Genomic DNA, 21,824 nt, shown 5'->3' with positions numbered 1-21,824 from the left:
AGACTCAACAGGAGCTCAGGAGTTCACGGCGGCGTCACCACAAGCAGGGGGACTGGCCAAACAAAATGATATTTCCTGTGGTCGGTGTTTCCAGGGCAGCCCTGCCTCTTGAGGGAGCTACTTGCATACTGTACGGTGTGTACAACCAGCTGGAGCACCCCAAGAATTGCTCCCTTCTAACTGGCAACAAGCTTGAACGCTTACCTGCTGGAACACTTAGTGCTAAGAGCAGCGGCAGCAGATACACGTAAATAACTGGGCTTGATGCTAGTGCTGAATGCGAGCTAAGTATGAAACGAGCCACTCTGTTCATTTAAGTCATTAGAGAAATGGCATCAGAACCACAGTGAGATATCATCCAACTGAACAAAATGGCTATAACCGAAATGGCAGACAGTCACAAGTGCTGGCAAGGATGAGAAGAAATTGGAGCCCTCATATGCTGTCAGTGGACAAGGAAAATGGTGCAGCCACTTTGCAAAAGTTTGGCAGTTCCTCATAATGTTAGACATAGTTATGATATGTTTATGGTAACCTGCAGTCCCACTCCTAGTATATACCTAAGAGGAATGAAAATATACGTCTGCACAAAACCTTGGACGTGAACGTTCATAGCAACATTATTCATTATAGCCAGAAAGTGGAAATGACCAGCATCCAAACGCATGCTAACATATGCTAAGTGTATGCTAATAAACGCATACATAAAATGTGATATATCTATGCAGTGGAATATTATTTGGGAATAGAAAGAAATAAAGTACTAACACATGCTACAACACAGATGAACCTCGGAAACATTATGCTAAGTGAAAGAAGCCATTCAAAAGACCACATTATTATGTGATTCCATTTATATGAAATGTCCCGATTTGGGCAAATTTATAGACAGAGGTAGATTATAGGGTGCCAAAGACGCGGATGTGAGTGCAGGTTGGGAAGAAAGGGGGACTGACTGCTAATGGCCCTGGGGCTTTCTCTTTTGAGAAAGGAGAAAGTTTTCTAAAATTGGATTGTGGTGATGGTTGCATCACCTTGATTTATATACGCTTTAAATGGCTGAATTCTGTCATCTGTGAATTATATCTCAGTAGAACTGTTACCAAATATTTGGCAGAAAATTTTAAACCATCTTTTAAAAAGTTAATTTAAACTGTGTTTCGTAAATCATAAATCTGTACCATTCAGTCCTCTCAAAGTAAAAGACTCTGGGGAAGAGAAGGGAGTCGTTATTTGTATATATGGGTCACTCTTAGTTCTAGGATCATCTAGCCTCTAAAAACAGACTTTTCAATGGAGCCGTGTCTTTTTCTTCCTAAAGGAGCCACTAAACATGAGTGAAAAGGAAGTAATGGGCAACTGTTTACTGAGTTTAGTGGTTCTCCTTTCCTCAGACATAAATTAAAGGCTGCAGAGAACCTGAGTTGTGAATTCTAAGTTCTTCATATATTCTCTTTCGTAAGTTTGGGACAGTTGTCTTCATCTCGCTAGTAGAGCATTTTCTACCTAGAGCTCAGTAGACGCTTATTCTGATGAAATGAACAGCTGAGTGAGTGTCTGAGACTTTCAAGAATTGAGTAACAAACATTGTCCTTCCCATTTTGACTTCTTATAAGGGACTCTTTGGGGTGAGAGAAAGTAGGTACCAACAAGGCAATGAGGAGGAGATAAAGTAGGTGCTTTTACCTTTCAAATATCATAGGAGAGTCCTATAAAAGAGAAATGACTCGTTACTTAAGGTTTTTTCAGTGATTTAATTTGCGAATTTAAATTCTGACTGTTCCATAACATTGGATTCTAATTTTTCTTCTTTATGGTTTGTTAATGTAAGGTATATAGACTATCTTGAATATTGGCTTCGAGGGCTGTATTCACTGAAATTACTTTTGTTCTCAAACCCATTTCTCATTCTGGCACAGATATGGAAAAATCTCACTTTACTCGAGATCCATCCCAGCTGAAAGGTGTCCTTGTTCGAGCATCACTGAAAAAAAGCGCGATGGGATTCGGTTTCACCATCATTGGTGGAGACAGGCCCGATGAGTTCCTGCAAGTGAAGCACGTCCTGAAGGACGGCCCCGCAGCACAGGACGGGAAAATCGCTCCAGGTAACCAGGTGTTCAGAATTCCCTGGAAACAAAAACTATAGCGAAAGGATATCTATATTTACATATAATAAATATATGTGTGTATGTTGTATAGAGAGAGAGAGGGAGAACTAAATTATACAACTGAAGGAGAGTCCTGTATTTAAATAGTTCATCCTTTAAATTAAGCGCATACTAGTCTTGAGGAAGGGCCATCTTTACAAATAAGTGGAAACAGAGAAAAGGTAAAATGTATTAATTTTTGAATAGTTTGTATAATTTCGAGAAAGCTCTTTGGCTGTACTAAGGTAAAGCCTTATGAACCATCTCCGAACACTATTTGATTGGTTGGTTTTCTTTGATTATGTAGGGTACTTTTGGAGCCATCTAACATTTACCTTTAATCCATTTGAAAAATGATCCATTGCGATGTTTATAGTGATTGACCAAACGCAGTTATATCCCACAATTCTTTCCCGTCTAGTTTGTTTGTTTCCTTAGTCTCACTGGTTATTAGTAAAACTAAGCAGCTATGTTAAGAATTTTAGACACAAATATTATCATTCCTACAGCTGTAGCTGTATAAATTTCTTTTTTATAATATAGATACAGATTTGCCTAAAACTGTTATCTAATTTACATAGCAATGCAATGCTTCCATGAAAATTTGGGGAACTTTAACCAAGGAAGAGGGAGTCAAAACTTTGTTTCTAATTAGTCTAATTTGTCTCATTTCTGTATCTTCTTAGATTATGGAACAAATTTCCTCAGACTAACATTCGTTTTTAAATACCACGCATGTCGATTTTTTTAAAGCCTACGTACAATCAGAACAAATTAAAGCACTTTTATTTGGCAATAACCTTTTAAATGATTATATTCAAATGAAAGCAACAAATGGATGAGACAGCAGACGACACATTTTAAAAGTTAGGGCTGCATTGAAAAAATACACAACTGATGACTGTGTAGTAGTGATTCTGCAGCCAAAGTGGTCATAATAAAGGTAAAATCGAGGAAGCAAAACCAACTTTTCCAAGATTAATTTAGCTTTGTCGTGTCTCAATAATGTTCTCTACCTGTGTCAGATTTTTTCGTTGCTTTTTCTCCTTTTGAAATCTGAATTACAGCAAATTGAAACTCTCTACAGAAAGGAGCTAAAAGAAAATCTGTTCATAACAGCATTATTCCTGTTAGCCCTACATTATGAATTTTTAACTACATTGAATCAGTGGCTTCTTAAAAATCAAGAAACAAGGTGGCGTGTAAAGATTACCTGTTCGTACAAGCAGCCGGTGAAGTTACTCGCTCTTCTCACTCGCTGCGGTGTGCCTAGCTTTGTACAGCCACGTAGGTATGACTCAGAGGATGTACCAACAATGATATGAATTTGCAGTTACTTTTTGTATGATTCGCTTGAGCTCGAAGTCATAAATCTTTTCTACAAAGATAGTTAAGACATTATATATTTATATATTCTTTTTAGAGAAGAGTCACAGAAGGAAGAATAACATGTCTGTTCAAACTATCTTTTCAGCAGTTAATGAATAGTAAAAGGTGTCCAGAATTCAAATTTAGGAGCTGAATTTAAGTTATCTTTGTCTCCCCCAGCAAAAAAAAAAATGAACTTATTTGGTGGTTTGAATATTTTTCACATGATTATCTTTTACCAGGCGACGTCATTGTGGACATCAACAGCAGCTGCGTCCTTGGTCACACCCATGCAGATGTCGTGCAGATGTTTCAGTTGGTACCAGTCAACCAGTACGTAAACCTCACTTTATGTCGCGGTTACCCACTCCCTGATGACAGCGAGGATCCTGCTGTGGATATTCTTGCTGTTACTCCTGTAATCAACGGACAGCCGCTGAGCAAGGGCGAGGCGGGCATGAATACTCAGGATTTTAAGTCGGGAGCAGCGATTCTCGACCAGAATGGAAAACCAGGACACATGTTGGTGAGCGATCGCCTCAGTGGACCATCAGATCCAAGCGAGCAGAGAGCATCCATGGCATCATCAGGCAACTCCCAGCCCGAACTAGTGACTGTCCCTCTGATTAAGGGACCTAAAGGCTTTGGGTTTGCAATCGCCGACAGCCCAACCGGACAGAAGGTGAAGATGATATTGGATAGTCAGTGGTGTCCAGGCCTACAGAAAGGGGATATAATTAAGGAAATTTACCATCAAAATGTGCAGAATTTAACACATCTCCAAGTGGTAGAGGTGCTAAAGCAGTTTCCAGTAGGTGCAGATGTACCGTTGCTCATCTTGCGAGGAGGTGAGTAAAAGCACGAGGAAGAATCTTCACTGTTTATGCATTTACATCTGTTAATTGTCCTTCTTTTCACAAGTCAGAATGTCTTCCCAGGAGACCTAACTGGCAATTACCGTGTATTTTCCTTACGGTTCTGTCTGACTGCTTCCCTATGCAGTATCTTTTACAGCAGTTTTTTTTTTTTTAGTTATTAATGATTTCATTCATATACGTTATAGATTGCTATCCCTCTGTGTTCTAAAAAGAATCTGATTTATGGCTTTAACGATAAGAGAGTCACACTGAGAAGTAGCATTGTGCTACTTCAAATGAAATATATCCTCTTAATTTCATTTTCTCTGTTGATGACAACAGTAGAAATTGACTCTTTCCATCACTGGTACTTCATCCGGACCTCTATAAGATGTTTAAAAGAGCTAGCATCTCTGCAAAGAAGTGAAATGTGAAATGGTGTGTTAATCTGTGAAAGCAATCATGAAAGCTTGTGCCCATAAAGCTTTTATCTTAAGCTTTAATGTCTGTCCATAAATGTTAATTAAACCCCTCAGTGCTCATGTGAAATATAATTTTTATTTTCCAAGGTCATCAACTAATATGGACTGCTCTCAGACGTTATGAATCTAGTTCTAAGAACTGATCACAAAGTTTGCATTTTAATTGGCTTTCTTAAATTCATACTTAGGGATAACTAGTATTTTAAAGACTGAAATTTGGCCCTTCACTCTTTTATCTCTTCGGCTTTTAGTGTTCATTTTTGAGGCAAATGAGCAGTTTAACTTCATTGGGACTTTTTTTTTTTTTTTGGTAGTCTCATTTCTTTGAACTATTTTTGTTTCTTCTCTGGGTGATATGTTAGAATGTGCTCAGAGCAAGGTGAAAATCTCTTTGTGAGTGCTGGAGTTATCCAGGGTCCCAAAAAACATGACAGAGGCCAGGGTTTGGTGTCAGACAGGTTGGATGTCAGTTTCCTGCCTTGTTCCCTGTTGGTTCTACGGTATAGGAAATAATTGTAATCTGTTTGAGTCTTTGGTTACCTTATCTATAAAATGGTATTTATATCTTTTATATTTATAAATATAAATGTTTATGTTTATATCTTAAGTTTGTCATAAAAATGAAAAGAGATGATATATATACATATATATATTACATGTACGCATTACATATATATATGTTTATATATATGTAATGCCTGGTGCATAGGAAGTGTCAGAGATAGAATTTACTAGCCTACTAAAATTCAAAGCTAGTTTATCATAAACATTAGCAGTATTTGTAATCTGGAAATGCTTCCTCTTTTTAAAATCTGGCTCATTTTTTTTAAGGTCCTCCTTCACCAACTAAAACTGCCAAAATGGTGAGTATACAGTGAACCTCAAATGCTTCTTCCCAACACACCAAGAGAAATGTCACATTCCCCTCTGTAAGGACAGCTCATGGTGGCAGTGGTAAGGTGATGATCACTGGAAGAATTCAGGGGCCGTACTGCCCTGGACTTGTGTCAGAAATTCGAGGGAAGCCCCTGAGTTAGAAAAAGCCCCCTAGAAAGGAGATGTCCTCTGTTAGAGACCCCTGCTACCCACAGTCCTGTCCTCTAAACAGTAAATGTGGACACACTGAGGTGCCTGCCTAGGGGCCATTTAGCTTCTTTGTGTTTGAGAGGAGCAAATGATGGGGCAGATGGTAACTGTTACACCTTTTCCCTGATGCCCAAAGGGAAGATGTGGCAGCCTCAGATAATTTCATGGGGACTATAAATACCCACATGTAGATAACCTTCTCACTTTTAGGAGACTTTCTAGAGAATTGTGGCCTGCTGTGTTCAATTTGCTTGTTATCAAAGTGACAGGTTGTCTGACTTAAAACGGTTCTATTTTTTTTTTTTTTTATTCTTCTGAATAACCAAGAAGCCTACTTAAGGGCCTGTGTAGTGAGTAAGACCTAACTAAAAACAGGCTGCACCACATACCACTGTGAAAGAAACTGTTAGGTACGCGTGTGTAGCTGCTTAAGCTCCCACGGTTGTGAGGGCGTGGCTGTGCGGGCAGTTGTGTATAAACTCCTGATTTAGTTGTAGTTTGCTTGAGTTGGAATCTGTCATCTACAATTGATGGATGGTTGTCCATAGCCATAAACCATTAGCTGTTAAAGGGAAGACCATCAGATGTAAAACAAATCAATTCTAGCCCACCAAATAGGACCCTCTGCAAATCTCCTGTTTTATGGATCAAAAGGAAAGAAACGCTCAGTTTTATGGACTGTGCCACCTAGGTACAGTGAACAGAATTTTTTTTTTCCTATTCGGTTAAAATTGCAGTATATTTTTCTACATTTCTCTGGTTCCTCTAGTCATCGCTTTTGACTCCTGCCCCCATATCTGTTTCATAATGGATGCCAGTGCGGCCACGGTGACCCTCACGGTTTATAATTTGATGGATGTCTCTGATGACCTCTCACTGCTCTGACGGGACATGTGGGTCCATGGGGAGGAGACCACTTTTCTCTCCCCTGCCATCAGACTGGGTCCGAGTCAGCAAAGGGTCCCCTCTGGCACAACACTTGGCAGTGCTTGGCCCCTGCCTGCTCCCTGACAGGCTGCTGCTCCTGCATTCTCGTCAGCATTAATTATTTTATCACAAACATCTGTAATCCCCCTCCCCTAACTCACAATAATTCAGGACAACAAGCTGTTCTCAAAACCGATCACCTCAGTGGACCATCTGATCCAAGTGAGCAGAGAGCGTCCATGGCATCATCAGGCAACTCCCAGCTCTTCTCACGGAAAAGTCGATATATTAAAGAAGGCATTTTGCTTGCCTGTTCTGGCAGAGTTCTGTCTGAATGGGAAAATATGAAAATATGCCACTCCATTTTCCCTTATCTGATTGCCCAGCAGTAGTGCGTTTCTCCTCAAGATATTTGAATTGGCTATTCAGGTTTTCACAGTGTCATCTTTATAATCTAAATTAGAGTTAACACTTGCTCTTTCATTTGCTTAGACAGAATGTTATCTTTAACATCTTCACCGGGAATTAAATTCGGTGAGTGGGGCGGTGGGGTTTACTGAGAACTTTATGAAGGTCTTCTCTCCCTCTTTACTGCCTCGTGTTATATTCCTATTTATCTTAAAGTCAGTTTGTGTCTTGGTGGAGAACAGGGCAAGACCGCCTAAACATAGGACTAATTAAGGCCTTTCAGTTGACAGCATTATAAGCTTTTTAAAATTTAAGTTAAACATGTTTTAACCAAGTACATGTGGCTATTTAAGTGAATCCCCGTAAGACTGTAGCTTCTGGGGCTGTGACCCTGCCACCTCTGCAACTGTGATCAGTCGACATGCCCAGTTCAGGCAACAGTTTTATGAACTAATCAACCATCTGGTTTTTGAAAATACTAAGTAAGGCCCTTTTCCATTTCAGAAAACAGATAAAAAGGAAAATTCAGGAAGTTTGGAGGCCATAAATGAGCCCATTCCCCAGCCTATGCCTTTTCCGCCCAGCGTTATCAGGTCAGGATCCCCGAAATTGGATCCTTCTGAAGTCTACCTGAAATCTAAGACTTTATATGAAGATAAGCGTAAGTAGTTGTGGACTATTTTAGGAGAGTGTGCGAAAAATTAATGTGAATTTTTTTAAAAAAACTGAGACCTTCCCATCTCGAAACCATGTTAAAGTTATTCCTTTATTCCTATTTTAATTTGACTCTGGGCTTCTTTCGTTTACGTTCAACATTCATTCATTGTTTTCAAAACCATGTATTAAGTGCCTGCCGTCTCCCCGACATCATCGTAAGTAATGGGACTACAGAGATAAATGCATTACATGGGCCCTGCACCCAGAAGGATGATTATACCTAAATGGAAAGGACAAATATGTAATCAGTGTTTGTGAGGGTAAATATTCCTAAGTAAATAAGTACAAATCAGCCTAACAGGTGCAGTAACAGAAGGATGGACTGGCTGAACTGAGTCCCAAGCAGAGAGTGGTCCATTTTACCACTGCGGGTAATAGAAAGTGTCAGATACTGCTTCAGATAGGAAGGTAAGCCTTAACCAAGTCTACAAAGACAAGTGTTTATGGGGCAGATAAGAGGGAAATAAAGAAAGAATAACGTTTGCACATTGACCTTGCATGGCCTGGGTTCTGCACAGCGCTCAGTTTGCTGGGCGTGGTTGGCAGAAAAGCCAGATGGGGGAGCAGGAGCAGATTGGGGAGGGCCGGGGGTGCTGCCCAGAGGAGCCGGAGTCGGTCAGAGACACGATAGGGAGCCATGGACTAGTATTAACCCTTATCGGGATGCTATGATGGGACTTGTGTTTTGGAAAGATTTTCCTGGCAGCACTGTGAAGGAGGATGAATTAGAGGGGTGTGCGGTCTGAGGACACCAAAGAGTTGACTCCTTATGGAGCCCAGCTGAGAGATGAGAAGGGCGAGCGTGGAAGGCTCATGTTCATGCTAACTTACTGATGATAACCTTTTCCATAGTAAAATTACAGATTCAAGTAGGTCTAATTTTTAAAAATTTTTTAAATGTAGCTGTTTTTAAGAAATAGGTCTAAATCTACCTTGGGAAAGATGTCCATCTGTGGAGATGGAAATATTATATATAATTGACTTCATCCATATTTAACCAATTGTAGAGCTTGATAGTCCCAGGCTGTATTTAAAAAGGTGAAAACCAGGCATAAGCGTGGCACAGCAACCATTTAAATTGCATAGCTATGGAGAACACCTTTCTTCGGTCTTCCCAGTCTTGGCCTGATACAGTCTTAGTATTGGTGTAACTAAGCAATCCCTTCGGTCTTCATCCATAAAGTAAATGAGCTGGACTCGTGAGTCATTTTTATCTCTGAAGTTCTGTGATTCGAATAGAAAATATATCTCAAAAGAGATCGATTGCTTCTAAGGAAAATTGCCAGGATTTATCCTATATAACATTTCACTTTATTTATAAAGTTCCCTGACGTGTTTCTCTTTTCCCTTCCTAGTGAATACTTCTTATAAATAACAATGATATTTTCCCAGAGGTAAAATTTTAGTCTCGAAGTAGATTTTCCTGACTTAATATTCTGGTAAATACGACCTGCCCTCTGGGGTCAAGATCGTGTGGGCTAAGAGCCTGGACCCTGGAAATCAAGCTGAGTTTAAATCTCAGTCTGCCACTTATCTACTGTGTGATACTGGGCAAGACACTGGGCACTAGTTCCTCAGCTAGAAAATGGGGCTAATAATGAGTATTAGCTGTTGTTTATTTTCTTTTAAAATATCATTGCTAAATAAATAAATTAAAATAATATCATTTTGCAAAAGTAGGCTAAGTAATCACTTACATGGAATGCTTTTCTGAAACAAAGGTATTAAGTTAGGAATAGAATTAAGATACTTTATTCTTTATTCTAGGCGCTCTTTTCAGGATTTGCCCAAGTGTTAATTTAGATAATTTGTACCTATCAGATATCAAATGTAAATTGGATAATTCGGAGTTTAATATTGATTTGAAGGCATTAGGAGCTAATGGCAGTGCAATACCGAGTACGTGGAAGTGAGGGTGAATATTCCTCGGCAATCTTGATGCAAAGTTTTGTTTGGAGCTCAAAACAAAGATTCACGATTGAACTTTTTGTGGTTTTATATATACTCTTGTGTAATTTTTCACCTATCAAAAAGTTGTAAGGGTATAGTTTATTGAACTCTATAGTATTATTCTATTAAATAATGAACTTTGCTTTATTTTAATCCTTTTAAAATAAATCTAAGTGTTTATTATTTTTTGTATTTTCTGGTTTTTCTTAGCACCAAACACCAAAGATCTGGATGTTTTTCTTCGGAAACAGGAATCAGGGTTTGGCTTCAGGGTGCTAGGAGGAGATGGACCCGACCAATCTGTAAGTTTAAATACTTGAGAATTTGGCTGTTCTTGTTCAAAACTTTTAAGTGGCAATTTGGTAGAATGTGATGGTTTGATTTAGTTTTCTGTTTTTGATTTTTTTTTTAAAGATTTTGGTTAACAGTTTCATTAATATGAGGAAGAATTGCATTTTTCTTAGTGTCATACTCCCTTAGTTAACTCGGGACAGCTGAGGCTAAAACTGTAGATAAAAACTGAATGTGTCAGCTACAATTTGGACAGTCATTAATTAATTTCTCTATGTGCCTAAAGTTTATTTGACATTTTTATTTCTTTTTTGCCTTTATTAAACAGATTTGAAGACATTTTCCTTTTCTTGGAGACGTATAATTCAAAGTCCTGTTTATCTCTATCACTTTATCTTCTGAATGTTCCATAAACAGTTGGCATGAACCGTGCATGTTATGCCACCTAATCTTATTAATGGATAGACATTTTCATGCTCAGTAGTTTGCATGCCACTTCACTTGTTACCTGTGCAACTAGAAGAATATAAAATAATTAATGTTTCTGTTCAGAAAGCATGAGGGTAACTTTGCAAAGCATTTAAAATCTAGAATTTTATTTATACATGATTCTCATGTAAAGTTAGACTACAAATGTAGTGGTTATTATTTTTAAGTTTTGCCCTTGGTTTGAATAACAAGGACGTAATGTGCTTTGTAGAATTTGAGAATAATATCAAGAAAGACTACATTTTATCATGCGTAGAAGTTAGGTAAGCAACAGTCTTTTAAAATGACAGACTTCATTCTATTTCTGAATAGAAAATTTTTTTATATAGTAGAAGTATATTCTAATTAGTCATATTGGTTACAATCAAAGTAATCATTAGAGACCAAAAAAGCTTAAGGCAGATTGCCTCATGTAGTGCAAATATAAGGTACCTTGATTGTTTCTGATGGTAGATGTAATTTTGTTCATTGCTTTCTATTTTATTGATACTCATAGTGTTCACTTAGACATTTTAAGAATTTATCTCAACCTGGGAGAAACCTTTCTCTTCTCTTAAATGTCAGGCTTTAGCAGCTCTGAAACTAGCCCAAATGTTCAGGATTACCTACCTTATTATAGAATTCTTTTTTTTTTTTTTTACGCCTACAGCACATGGTCTTCCTAGGTGGTCTCCCATCCCAGTACTAACCAGGCCCGACCCTGCTTAGCTTCCGAGATCAGACGTTGGGCTTGTTCAGGGTGGCATGGCCGTAGACCATGGACCCCGGCTCCGCTAGGGCGCGAACCCAGGATCTTCTGCTATAAAGCAGACTACACTATGGAACTACGTCCCTCATTATAGGATTCTTATAGCCGATAAGCAGAATGAACTAGATCTGTTTCCCTAGATACAAGAGAACCTTGGACCACTCTTAAAATATTTACTGCTTTGAGATTTAGAAATAAGAAATGTTTCTCTGTTTTACATACAGAATTTGTACTGATAGCTACACGTGATGGGAGTATCGTAAGAATCATCCCAGTTGCCATGAGCAGTGTGTAGAAAACTTTCCTGGTGGCAATAGACTTTTCTTACTTTTGTAGCTACACCACAGAATCGCATTTCCTGAGCTTAATGTTTCCGTTTTGCTGAGAAGGAAGTGATGGTGGTACTTTTTAAGTTATCGAGCGACTTTGTATTTTCTATCTTCTTTGGACTCAACCCAGGGGATCCAGAGGGACAACGTAATGTGTCTATTTGTGGGACCATTTGGGAGGATGGTCGCTTTCTAAGATATCACCTTTCCGAAGTCTGTTTTCACGGTTGAACTACAAAAATCTGTCCGCTTGCACAGCGCTGAGGCAGGAAGTCATTACCTGAGTGAAGGCTCTCTGTGGGTCTCAGTTGGCCGCACAGACCAACTTACACCTTGTTATCTTATCAGATATACATCGGGGCCATCATTCCCCTGGGCGCAGCGGAAAAGGACGGTCGGCTCCGTGCGGCTGATGAACTCATGTGCATCGACGGAATTCCTGTCAAAGGCAAATCACACAAACAAGTCTTAGACCTAATGACAACTGCTGCTCGAAACGGCCACGTGTTATTAACCGTCAGAAGGAAGATCTTCCATGGTGGTATGCGAACCTCTCCGCTCTGATAAGTTAAAGGAACAAGTGACTTGAGTCCACTTTCTATGTGGTTTTGCAGGTTATTTTACATATTATATTCAATGGTGCATGAGATTACCTATTTGGTGTCATCCGGGGCCTTCCTGTGGAAGGCCATGAAGGTCAAAAGCATTCAGAAATAATAATACTGACAAAAAGAGAAATAAACTTGGGGCCTCTATGTTAATATTAATATATTGATGAATTTATCAGGTTAAATCTGTTTCTTAAAAACAATTACAAAGTCAGTCATACTGAGATTTCCCATTCACTGAATATCAAAAGATTTTGGACCCTGATGGAATCTTAACTATTCAAACAGGACAGAATTTATCGAGTGCTTATTACTATGTCCCAGACTCATGGATTCTTTTATTTAATCTTGATAACACTGTGGTGTAAGTACTCTCATTATCTAGTTTTCACAGTTACTTACGGAAGGTTGAGAGACACATAGCTAGTAAGTGTAGGGCCGGGATTTAAAACGAGTGTTTAATTACAGAGCCCAGGAGCTAAACCATTACACTAGGAGACGACTCTTACATATTCCTCATAATAGCTTTGTGAATATTAAATAGGGATTTTTAGAAATAAATTCTTGCCACTTTAAAATTTTAAAAAGACGACCCTGCAGCACAAGACTAAGCCTCACGTAAGTAGGCACATTTATCCATTTTGTTATATGCCGGATTCCCAGCACTTAGAAGAATGCCTGCTGGATACAGAGTGGACGTCAATAAATGTGTGTTGACTTGTCGAACATCTGAATTAGTCTTAAAAATGAGGAACCCGTGTTTCTGATTGCAACATCCAAAGTAAAGACCTGCCTCTCTTCATAAATGCCAGACGTACAGAGAGGCGTTAGAGGTGTGAACGCAGTGTTGCCTCTACTTGTGCTGGAGTCAGAACAGAACTACATACAGTGAAAAACAGGCTGTTATACAGCTAGAGGTTGGCTCTCTATTGGACAGCATCATGAGGAAATTTCATGGTACTTTGATATTGTTGGAGACATTAAACCAATTCATTCTAACCATGCATTATACAAAAAAAACGCTTTGTTTTTCATTAATGTTTGGATGGAATGATGGCACTTTATTGAGATTCGAAAACATATTCTCATAATCATGTAGATTTTAAGCCAGAAGAGACCTTATACGTGTCTATTCATTGATGGCAGTGTGTTGCGGTTGTTGTTAATGGTTTATATCAAATGATGGCACAGAATATGCCTTTTAAAAAAAATCAATCAGCACTAACTTGTGTCATTCTTGACTAGGAGAAAAAGATATAGATTAACTGCCCATTCGTTGGCGAGTCCATATGACCTAATCTGTGCCTGGGAGTTTGCCGTTCATGCGGACAGCGTGCTGTGTGCCTGCAAACCGCCCCTGGGTAACTCATCTGACGTCACCAGGCAGGAAACTGCAGCTGTAAAACGTGATGCATTAGGCAAAGCCTGTGGAGGTGGCAACTGTTCTCAGATGGGAATGGGCAGTGTTCCCTGCCGCAGCGACCTCCCCGATGGCATACATTTCAGCCCCTGCACTAAATTATATTTAAAGTTGATTTTTAAAAGGAAGTTTACAGTGTTGTTTTTCATTATCAACTTTCGTCAAAATTACTGGTCAAGATTAAAAACGTTGCTGGAATTAAAACAATTTCAAGAATTTTTTCACTACCAAATTTTGCAAAAGCTTCGAAATGCTGTCTTTAAATGAGGTCACATTGTGTATTTTTTCTAATTTTTGATGTTAAGAGCCTTTAAGAGGTCAAGGGGACTGCCGCTACCTACATCTGCACTCAGAGTACGTCCGCAGCTCACGCCCGAGTGAGGTGGGGGCTGCTGCTCTGTGTTTTAGGTTATTAGAAATGAAATTTTCTAGAGAAAGGCCCAGCACAAAAACGAGTTATCAAAAATTTTGATCCAGAAATATCAAAATCAATCATATTTATTGTAGAGAAACAACCGGAAGATGACAGCCCTCAAGCCTTCCTCTCAGCACAGAATGGTTCTCCCCGCCTGAGCCGAGCGGAAGTCCCAGCCAGGCCTGCGCCCCAGGAGGCCTACGATGTCGTGTTGCAGCGAAAAGAAAGTGAGGGATTTGGCTTCGTCATCCTCACCTCCAAAAACAAACCGCCTCCAGGAGGTAAGGGCTGCTGTGTCCTGCAGTCCCTCCCCACAGTTCCTGTTTTCTGAGACTCCCACATCCTGTTTTTTGAATCTCCCATAATTCCTATTTTCTGAGTCTCCCACAATTCCTGTTTTTTGAGTCTCCCACTGGTGTTTATGGAACTAATTAAGAATTATGTACAAATTACCCTAGAGACTTAACTTTTTCAGAATGATGAATATTTTCTTTTTTTTATAAATTAGGTAATCTGAACCAAACCTTCCAGACTCCAGGTTTATCCATCATCTTAGATTCCAGAAAAGAAGTCTTAGTAGCTCAATTTGCATCAAGGTTATATTGTGGCAGTATGTCAGGGATGTGACTTAATAGATTTAGTGAAAGAACAATGCTATTTTTTAAAAAAAAATATGGGGGCATAGATCTGTTAAGTTACGAGAAATTGTGTATGCAGAAATGAATTAAATGCTAGAAGCAGTCGAGAAGCAAAACAGATTACTAGAGAATTCTTGACCTAAATATGTCTTAAATTGTCCTTTTGCGTTATTTAATAATAATCGCCATATCCTAGCTCTAAAGAGACCTTTTTGAATGGTAAAGAGGCATTCTTTATCATCTATGCTTCATCCAAAGGTAAAAATTTTGTCATCCTTGACAAATTAATCTAAATATCCTGAACCTGGTTTAATGGAATAGTCTCATCTAGGAAGGATGAATGTATCTATTAATTTCTTTAACAAAAGAGGAATTACCTCTTGTATGTTCAAGGCTGTTATGATTCAGCAGATTAAATGTTTGTTTTGATGTTTCTAAGATTTATCTCTAGGTATAATTGTAAAATCCAGATGAATATTTGTGTCTCACGTTTGTCTGGTAACTTTATTTTTCTGAGTCAAATGATAACAATCTTTGAACATGTGAAAATGGACTCTTGCCTTTGCCAGTGGATTTGATTATATCTTGAGAAATGAGATCCTTTTAGACTAGGTGGTCACTAAAATCTCAGTAAAAAAAGAAAACACTTTCAGGAAAGTGTTGTGAGCCAAACCAATTTGCAAAAATCTTGCTAAAATTAATGCAATTGTGTAAAGGAAGAAGATTCTGTGACATGGATGAGTTATTGCTATAGTGTCAGGTCACTGCTCACTGATACTGCTTTCCATTTTCCATAAGCAGTTGCTATGGTAACACTTGGAACTGGAACTGTCACTGATGCTGTGAGGATGATTATGTGGCCTGTGTCAGAAAAATGGAAGAAAGCAGCTTTTAGGTGGATTTTAGGTTGTATCATTGGAAATCTGTATTTCCAAAAACAAATGACCATTTTAGATAATCGTATTCCCGTTCGAATACTGTACAATAATCCCGGGCTTTCAGATCAACCAAAAGAGTGAAAGAATATTACTCAGTGTGATGGATGCTAAGCACTTTTTATATTGAAGATATTCTTTCTCTGGCACTATAAAAATTAGGGGAGAGTCTAGTGTTCACTATAAAACTAAGCAAGGTAGAGGAATTTAGTAAAATAAGTTCCATTCCTTAAATACATTTAACATTTTTATATCGATTTGTTTATATTTAGAATTTTTATTACATTTTAATATATATTAAATATCTTATTTGTTCATATTTATTTTTAAAAAGTATTTGTATACCTATTCGTTTAAATTTTTTCTTCGTATTTTGATGGTTTTGTGTACCACGTAGATCTCTGTATAAGATGGTGCCATTAAGTATTGGGCTTTGTAATCAAACAAACTCGAATTCAAACCTCGCTTAGGTCTTTTAATAGCCGTCTGATCTGGGACAAATTACTTACCCTTTAAGAGCTGCAGTTTCCTCTGTAAAATGAAGAAGATGCTAACACTTCCTGTCTCATGTGAGCTTGTAGATTAAAGGAGATAATGCACGTGAAGCCCTTAGCCTGCACCTTCCGCAAATGTTAGCTGCCGTTGCCTGTTGTAGCTTCTGCTGCCATCATCATTATTGTTATTTGTAAGATTGTTTGTCACACTGTCTCTTGATTTTTTTAAAAGAACCTTTAAAAAGTTTATTAATATTTGAGTAATGAGATGGGAAAGAAAGCCCAATTAAAATGTAAAATCGAGGCAGCAGCTAGTGTGTGGCAGGAAATGAGTGTTTGCAGCTCATTAATTATCAGCTTGAATGGTAAATTAGGCTTAGGTTGTCAGTGAATTTTATATAATGTACTTGAGATTTGCAGTCGTGGTGCAAAACCAGAATTGATAATTTCACTGAAGTGCTAGTTAATAATCTCACAGAATGCTGAGCAGCCCTGCAAGCAGTCTTCTTGGACCTCCATTCATCTCTTATAGATAGAAGACGGGGCCCGGGGTAAGCTGGGGTGAGGCGCCTCACTCTCAGACTGAGGAATCTCTGCAGACTGCTTAATGGAGAAAAGGCAGGTGAACTGCCTGTCAGAACAGGTCGTTCTTTATGGGTCTGGTCTTAGTATAGATTGGTATTGTGCTCAGTAAAGGTTATTTTTTCCATCTGATTAACTGTATTCTCTGGTGACATCTGTCACAAGAAGAGTTCCCAGTAGCATCTCTAATACCAATTATACAATTCTGAGATTCTCTACCGCTGACTCTCTCAAAGGCTGGAGATCCAGGTCCAGCCTCCTCCCCGGACCCAGTTGGAGTAAGTGCCAAATGAATGGAGTACGTAGGAAAGACCTGTCTTTAAGATGAAAGGACTCGGCTAGTTTTTGCTTTGCCAGTACTTCAGAGGTTGTCGTGTTTCTCTTTCTTATCATATACTTTTCAGTTCTGGTTGCAAAGGATTTCTTTTAGAAGGGGACATTTCTAGTTACTGTCATTTCTTTTTCTGAAAAGTTTTTTAAGAGCACGAAAGTGACCTCGGCAGCTGGACAGGCCAGTCTGTGAGACAGATTTAGGCCAAACGTGAATGACGACAGATAAATTGGCTTTATGGCAAATGCCTATGGAATTCATATACCAGCAAAAGCAGGACTGGACTTCCGACTTTTCCTTAGCTACTCGTACTCTAAGGGGTTATCTTGAAAACTTCTCAATCCATTCAGAGAATATGTTTCCACTGGTCTGTTTGCTATGTTTAACCATTTTGGTGGTACTGCTGTAGAAGCCAAGACAGTAACAGTTGGGCTGCTTTTACCTTCCCTCACCCAGACGACTAACCCTTCGGGCAGTCCTGCACTAAGATCTGCCGATTCCTTTTGACCACATTGCTTGCATGACGAGAAAGGACTTCAGAGATTAATTCTGTTTGATGCTTCCCCAAGTCCGAACAAACCCCTTTCAGGAACCCCTTTCAGGATGCCAAGGAGCTGAATGATTTTCCTCTCAGGGGATCTAGAATAGACACTATGTACAAGTAAATCTTTTCTGTGAAGGAAAATAGCTAACGTATTGATTTTCGAAGGTCACCACAGGGCCACCATATGAGTCACCATATGTTTCTGATGTGCCACCTGTTATACTGTGTCAGTGAATCAGCTCATAGGGCCTGGCTCAGGACACAGCCCTTACTGCTTGGGCTCTTTTCTGATTACTTTGTTTGTTAGGACAATGGCATATCAAGCGCTTGATGTAATTCAGAGCTAAAAGGCACTCGCTTCCAACATTGACTTCCTCTACTTTAAGATAAAATCTCTTACTGTATAATTCTAGAAGAGCCAAGGAATGGCAGTATCTGTTGGAACATAAATCACAGAGAACAATGACTTCGAGCCCAAATGAAGATCTATTAAAGTGTCCCTAATATACACCAAATAAGACTCAGAAATACTTAGAAAGGAGCTCATTTTACTATGGAAATTAAACATAATTAGAGTGCCATTTAAAATATTAATTATCCCTGTTCATAACAATCAGCAATCAGCAGGAGCCCAAATACCCGATAAGTTTACCTAACTAGGTAAGGAAATTTTCAGAGAACATGGAAAGAACATTTGTGTCTTAATACAAATGCCTCTTATTAAATGGTGAAAGATATCTAGACAAGATTCCTGAATATCATTTTAAGCTATAACAATAGCAAAGCGTCTTAATAGTCTAGGGAAGCATTTAGCATTAGAAGAACTGCACAGAGTGTCTTTGCAAAGGTCTTAGGCTCAGCTTTGTGCATTCAGGGTAGGATTTTATCCATGAGCCAAATAATCTTAACATGAACCATTTAATGTTCTATTTCCATTCAGCGTCTTTAATTTGAAAAAGATCTAAAGGCATAAATAAAAAGAATGAATTTTGCTGTAGAACTAAGTATGATTCATTTTTAATGGTCAGTCATTTATTTCATAGTGCTGGATTTTGGACCGGAAACTTTTGAGTCCTAAACTTGAGTTTGAACTGCATTTATTTACAAGGTCTCTCATGGAATTGAATGCACCTTCAACAGAACCAAAGATGGTCTCATTGGAGCAGTTTCTAAAATAGCCAAAAACACAATGCAGCCCGAAAAGCCAACAACAAACAAGAAACATCAGATTAGTGAAAAATTATCAGTGGGGTCAGTAGCCTTTAAACAGGATTCTTAAGATGACACTATAAAAATTAGAAAAAGGTTTAAAAGGTTTGTGGTAAGTGGAAAATAGCAAAGAGGTTTATATGCTATCGTTGCAACGGATGTAAAGAGCAGGCATGTCGCAAAAGTGAACGATAATATGCAAATGGTTGCATTTGGAAAGGATGAGCGCATTCGCTTTTTTTGCTGTATTTTTCAAAGAATCTTCTTTGATGTTATTGTGTAGAATTTTTAAGTAACACTGATGATGATAAATCCAACACTAACAGATACGTCAAATAATTGAAACCCTGGCGATTTGTTTCTCATAGTTATCCCTCATAAAATCGGCCGAGTCATAGAAGGAAGTCCGGCCGACCGCTGCGGAAAACTGAAGGTCGGAGATCAGATCTCTGCGGTGAACGGACAGTCCATTGTTGGACTGTCCCACGATAGCATTGTTCAGCTGATCAAAGACGCCGGTGTCACTGTCACACTAACAGTCATTGCTGAGGAAGGTAAGAACCAGCAGACCTGCCTTCCCCTCGCTCACCCGGGGGGCACAGAGCCCGCGGAAGGCGGCGGCGTCTTCCGGCACTGCCGGGGTCGCTGCGGTGATGGAACCATGCGGTTTTATCACTGGAGTCTTGTGTTTTGCCTTTGCCATTTAACGAATTTAAAAGTTTATTATAAAGTCAGCGGCTCAAGAAAAAGAACCCAGCTACTGAGTGGTGCCCATTTATTTATGTACCGGGAGAAGCAAGTCCCCAGAAGTGAAAGAGATTAGAATACTTTTCAGATTTTATTTTCGTAAAATGACATCTTAAGCCTCTGCTGGAGAGAGAGGATATCCTCTGAAGAGTTCAAAGGAAGTCACTGATGGTCTTTCATGTCCAGCCGTACCAAAGTGTGCCTTTCCTTGGAGGCAGGGCTTTGTTCTGGGCACTGCCTTATAAATGGGGAGACAGAACGTGTAGGGATGGCCAGTAAATAGGGCATAAAATACAAGCAGTGTCTCGCCTTGCTTTAAAGCTGCCTTTTGACCATTAAGAATTTCTAATTAGGAGCCGTTTTGAATAGCACCAGTTCACAGTCTTTGTTTACGAGTTACAAAGTAACCATTACATAATGCTCATTCGTTTTCTCTGATTTTGTAAAACTAATGAGGAGAAGCCAAAAACAGCAGAATTATGAAGGGTCAGCCTTGCATGTTGAAATCGCTCGTACTACAGTGTGTATTCATGTCCCGTTCCCCCGGGATCCTTTCATCCAGTCAGTTTCCAGGTCTTTGAGTTGTCCCTTCTGCTCTCTTTCTGCTGCCTCTCATACTTTTCGATCTAAGGTCTTAAATCTCCTCTCTGTCCCAGCTCCCGTAGGGATCCGGTGTGGACCTGAGCTCACCTGGTGGCTCTCGGAGGCCCTTTTTAGTGCTAGGAGCCTGTGACATCCCCGCCTCTGCCCTTTTCCCTTCTCTAGTCCGTCGCACAGTGAGCCCAGACTCTGTCCCAGCCTCTGCTGACTCCTCCTCCTAAAATCCTCCTCAGTAGACGCTCTCGTGTTTTCCCACTATCTGCACAGAAGGGGTGGTTTTTTTTTTTACGATTTCGTTCCCACCCGGCCTTTTAAATGTACCTCCCAAGCCCTCCCCCAAGCGAGGCCTCGCTGTCCGTGCGCGTGGGCCTCCTCTCTGCGACCCATTCGGCATCGTTCTTATATAACTGTCTCCCTGTTTAAACGGAGCACCTGCTCTTTGAAGACAAAGAAAATACTACCAGTTGACTACGATACCTAGTAGGTGCTCCATAAATATTTTCGAATGAAGGAATGAGTAAATGGGTGAATGAATGAATGAATGAACAAAGTAAAAGTCAGATTTCAGTTCTGTGCCTATACCTAGCAGAGGCAATATAATCCCCAAAGAGGAAAGAAGACTTTTGACAGAGTTCCCTGACACCTATTAGCTAGTCATGTGACCTGAAACAAGCCACTTCACATTTCCACCCTTCAGTTTTTTATGTATGGAACGGGAATGGTAATATCCATTTCAGGACCATTGTGAAGACTAAAGGTGAAAACATACATAATCTGTCTAAATACCCTAAGGTTTTCATCTGATGATGGCTGTCATTATTTGACCGCATCTTTGCAAAGCTGGCTCCCTCATTCAGGTCTGTGCTGGAATCTCTCCGCCTAAGGAAATAGTAATATTTAATAAACACTATGTGGCCGATACTGTCTTTAAATACTTTAAATCTGTTAACTCATTCAGTGCTCACACTAATCTTAGGTAGGCACTGTTATTTTCCCATTCTGTAGATGAGGAAACTGAGTCACAGAGCAGTTAGATGACATGCTCATGGTCATGGAACCAGCAGGTGACACAACCAGTATTAGAATCAGGCAGTTTGGCTGCAGAATCTGCCTCTTAACCGCTGCTCCTTCCCTAACCGCAGCTTCTAAAATAACCCTCTGCCTCCTCGCATCCCTTACCCGCTTCACCTTACCTCTACCTGAGATTATGTAACTGTTTGTTGTCATCTTCCCCACCAGACTGTAAAGTCATAAGATAAGATTCATGAAGTTAGAAATTTTGTCATGTTCAGTGCTGGATCCTAAGGGCCTAATACAATGTTAGACACATCGTAGGTACTCAGTAGAATTTTTTTGAATGAAGAATTAGCATAATTTTGCTGAGATTGCTTTCTCTCAGTTTCTTTACCATGATCTCCGTAGCCTGCATTTTAGCCTTAAGTTTGTTCCGTGACCCACAAAGCAAAGCAGGCTTCAGTGCCACAGGAAGTACCACTTCA

The 21,824-nt window shown here is 39.4% G+C and overlaps 1 protein-coding gene and 1 pseudogene across 1 annotated transcript in view; one reads left to right on the top strand and one right to left on the bottom strand.

Annotated features, from left to right (window-relative positions):
- The window catches only part of MAGI3 (membrane associated guanylate kinase, WW and PDZ domain containing 3), a 188,847-nt gene that overhangs the window by 152,077 nt on the left and 14,946 nt on the right, over nucleotides 1-21,824 (top strand). Inside the window, exons 11-18 of the mRNA XM_011368991.2 lie at nucleotides 1,920-2,108; nucleotides 3,761-4,366; nucleotides 5,689-5,720; nucleotides 7,783-7,939; nucleotides 10,156-10,247; nucleotides 12,151-12,343; nucleotides 14,338-14,526; nucleotides 19,347-19,532. Of these exons, the coding sequence (XP_011367293.1) occupies nucleotides 1,920-2,108; nucleotides 3,761-4,366; nucleotides 5,689-5,720; nucleotides 7,783-7,939; nucleotides 10,156-10,247; nucleotides 12,151-12,343; nucleotides 14,338-14,526; nucleotides 19,347-19,532 (1,644 nt within the window). The remainder of the gene's footprint in view (nucleotides 1-1,919; nucleotides 2,109-3,760; nucleotides 4,367-5,688; nucleotides 5,721-7,782; nucleotides 7,940-10,155; nucleotides 10,248-12,150; nucleotides 12,344-14,337; nucleotides 14,527-19,346; nucleotides 19,533-21,824) is intronic.
- Nucleotides 11,366-11,481, bottom strand: LOC111745525 (annotated as a pseudogene).

This window comes from Pteropus vampyrus, unplaced genomic scaffold, assembly GCF_000151845.1.
Source record: "Pteropus vampyrus isolate Shadow unplaced genomic scaffold, Pvam_2.0 Scaffold6, whole genome shotgun sequence".
In the NCBI taxonomy this organism is placed as follows: domain Eukaryota; kingdom Metazoa; phylum Chordata; class Mammalia; order Chiroptera; family Pteropodidae; genus Pteropus; species Pteropus vampyrus.
Note: the sequence above shows the minus strand (reverse complement) of the source record. Positions and strands in the feature narration are given on the sequence as shown.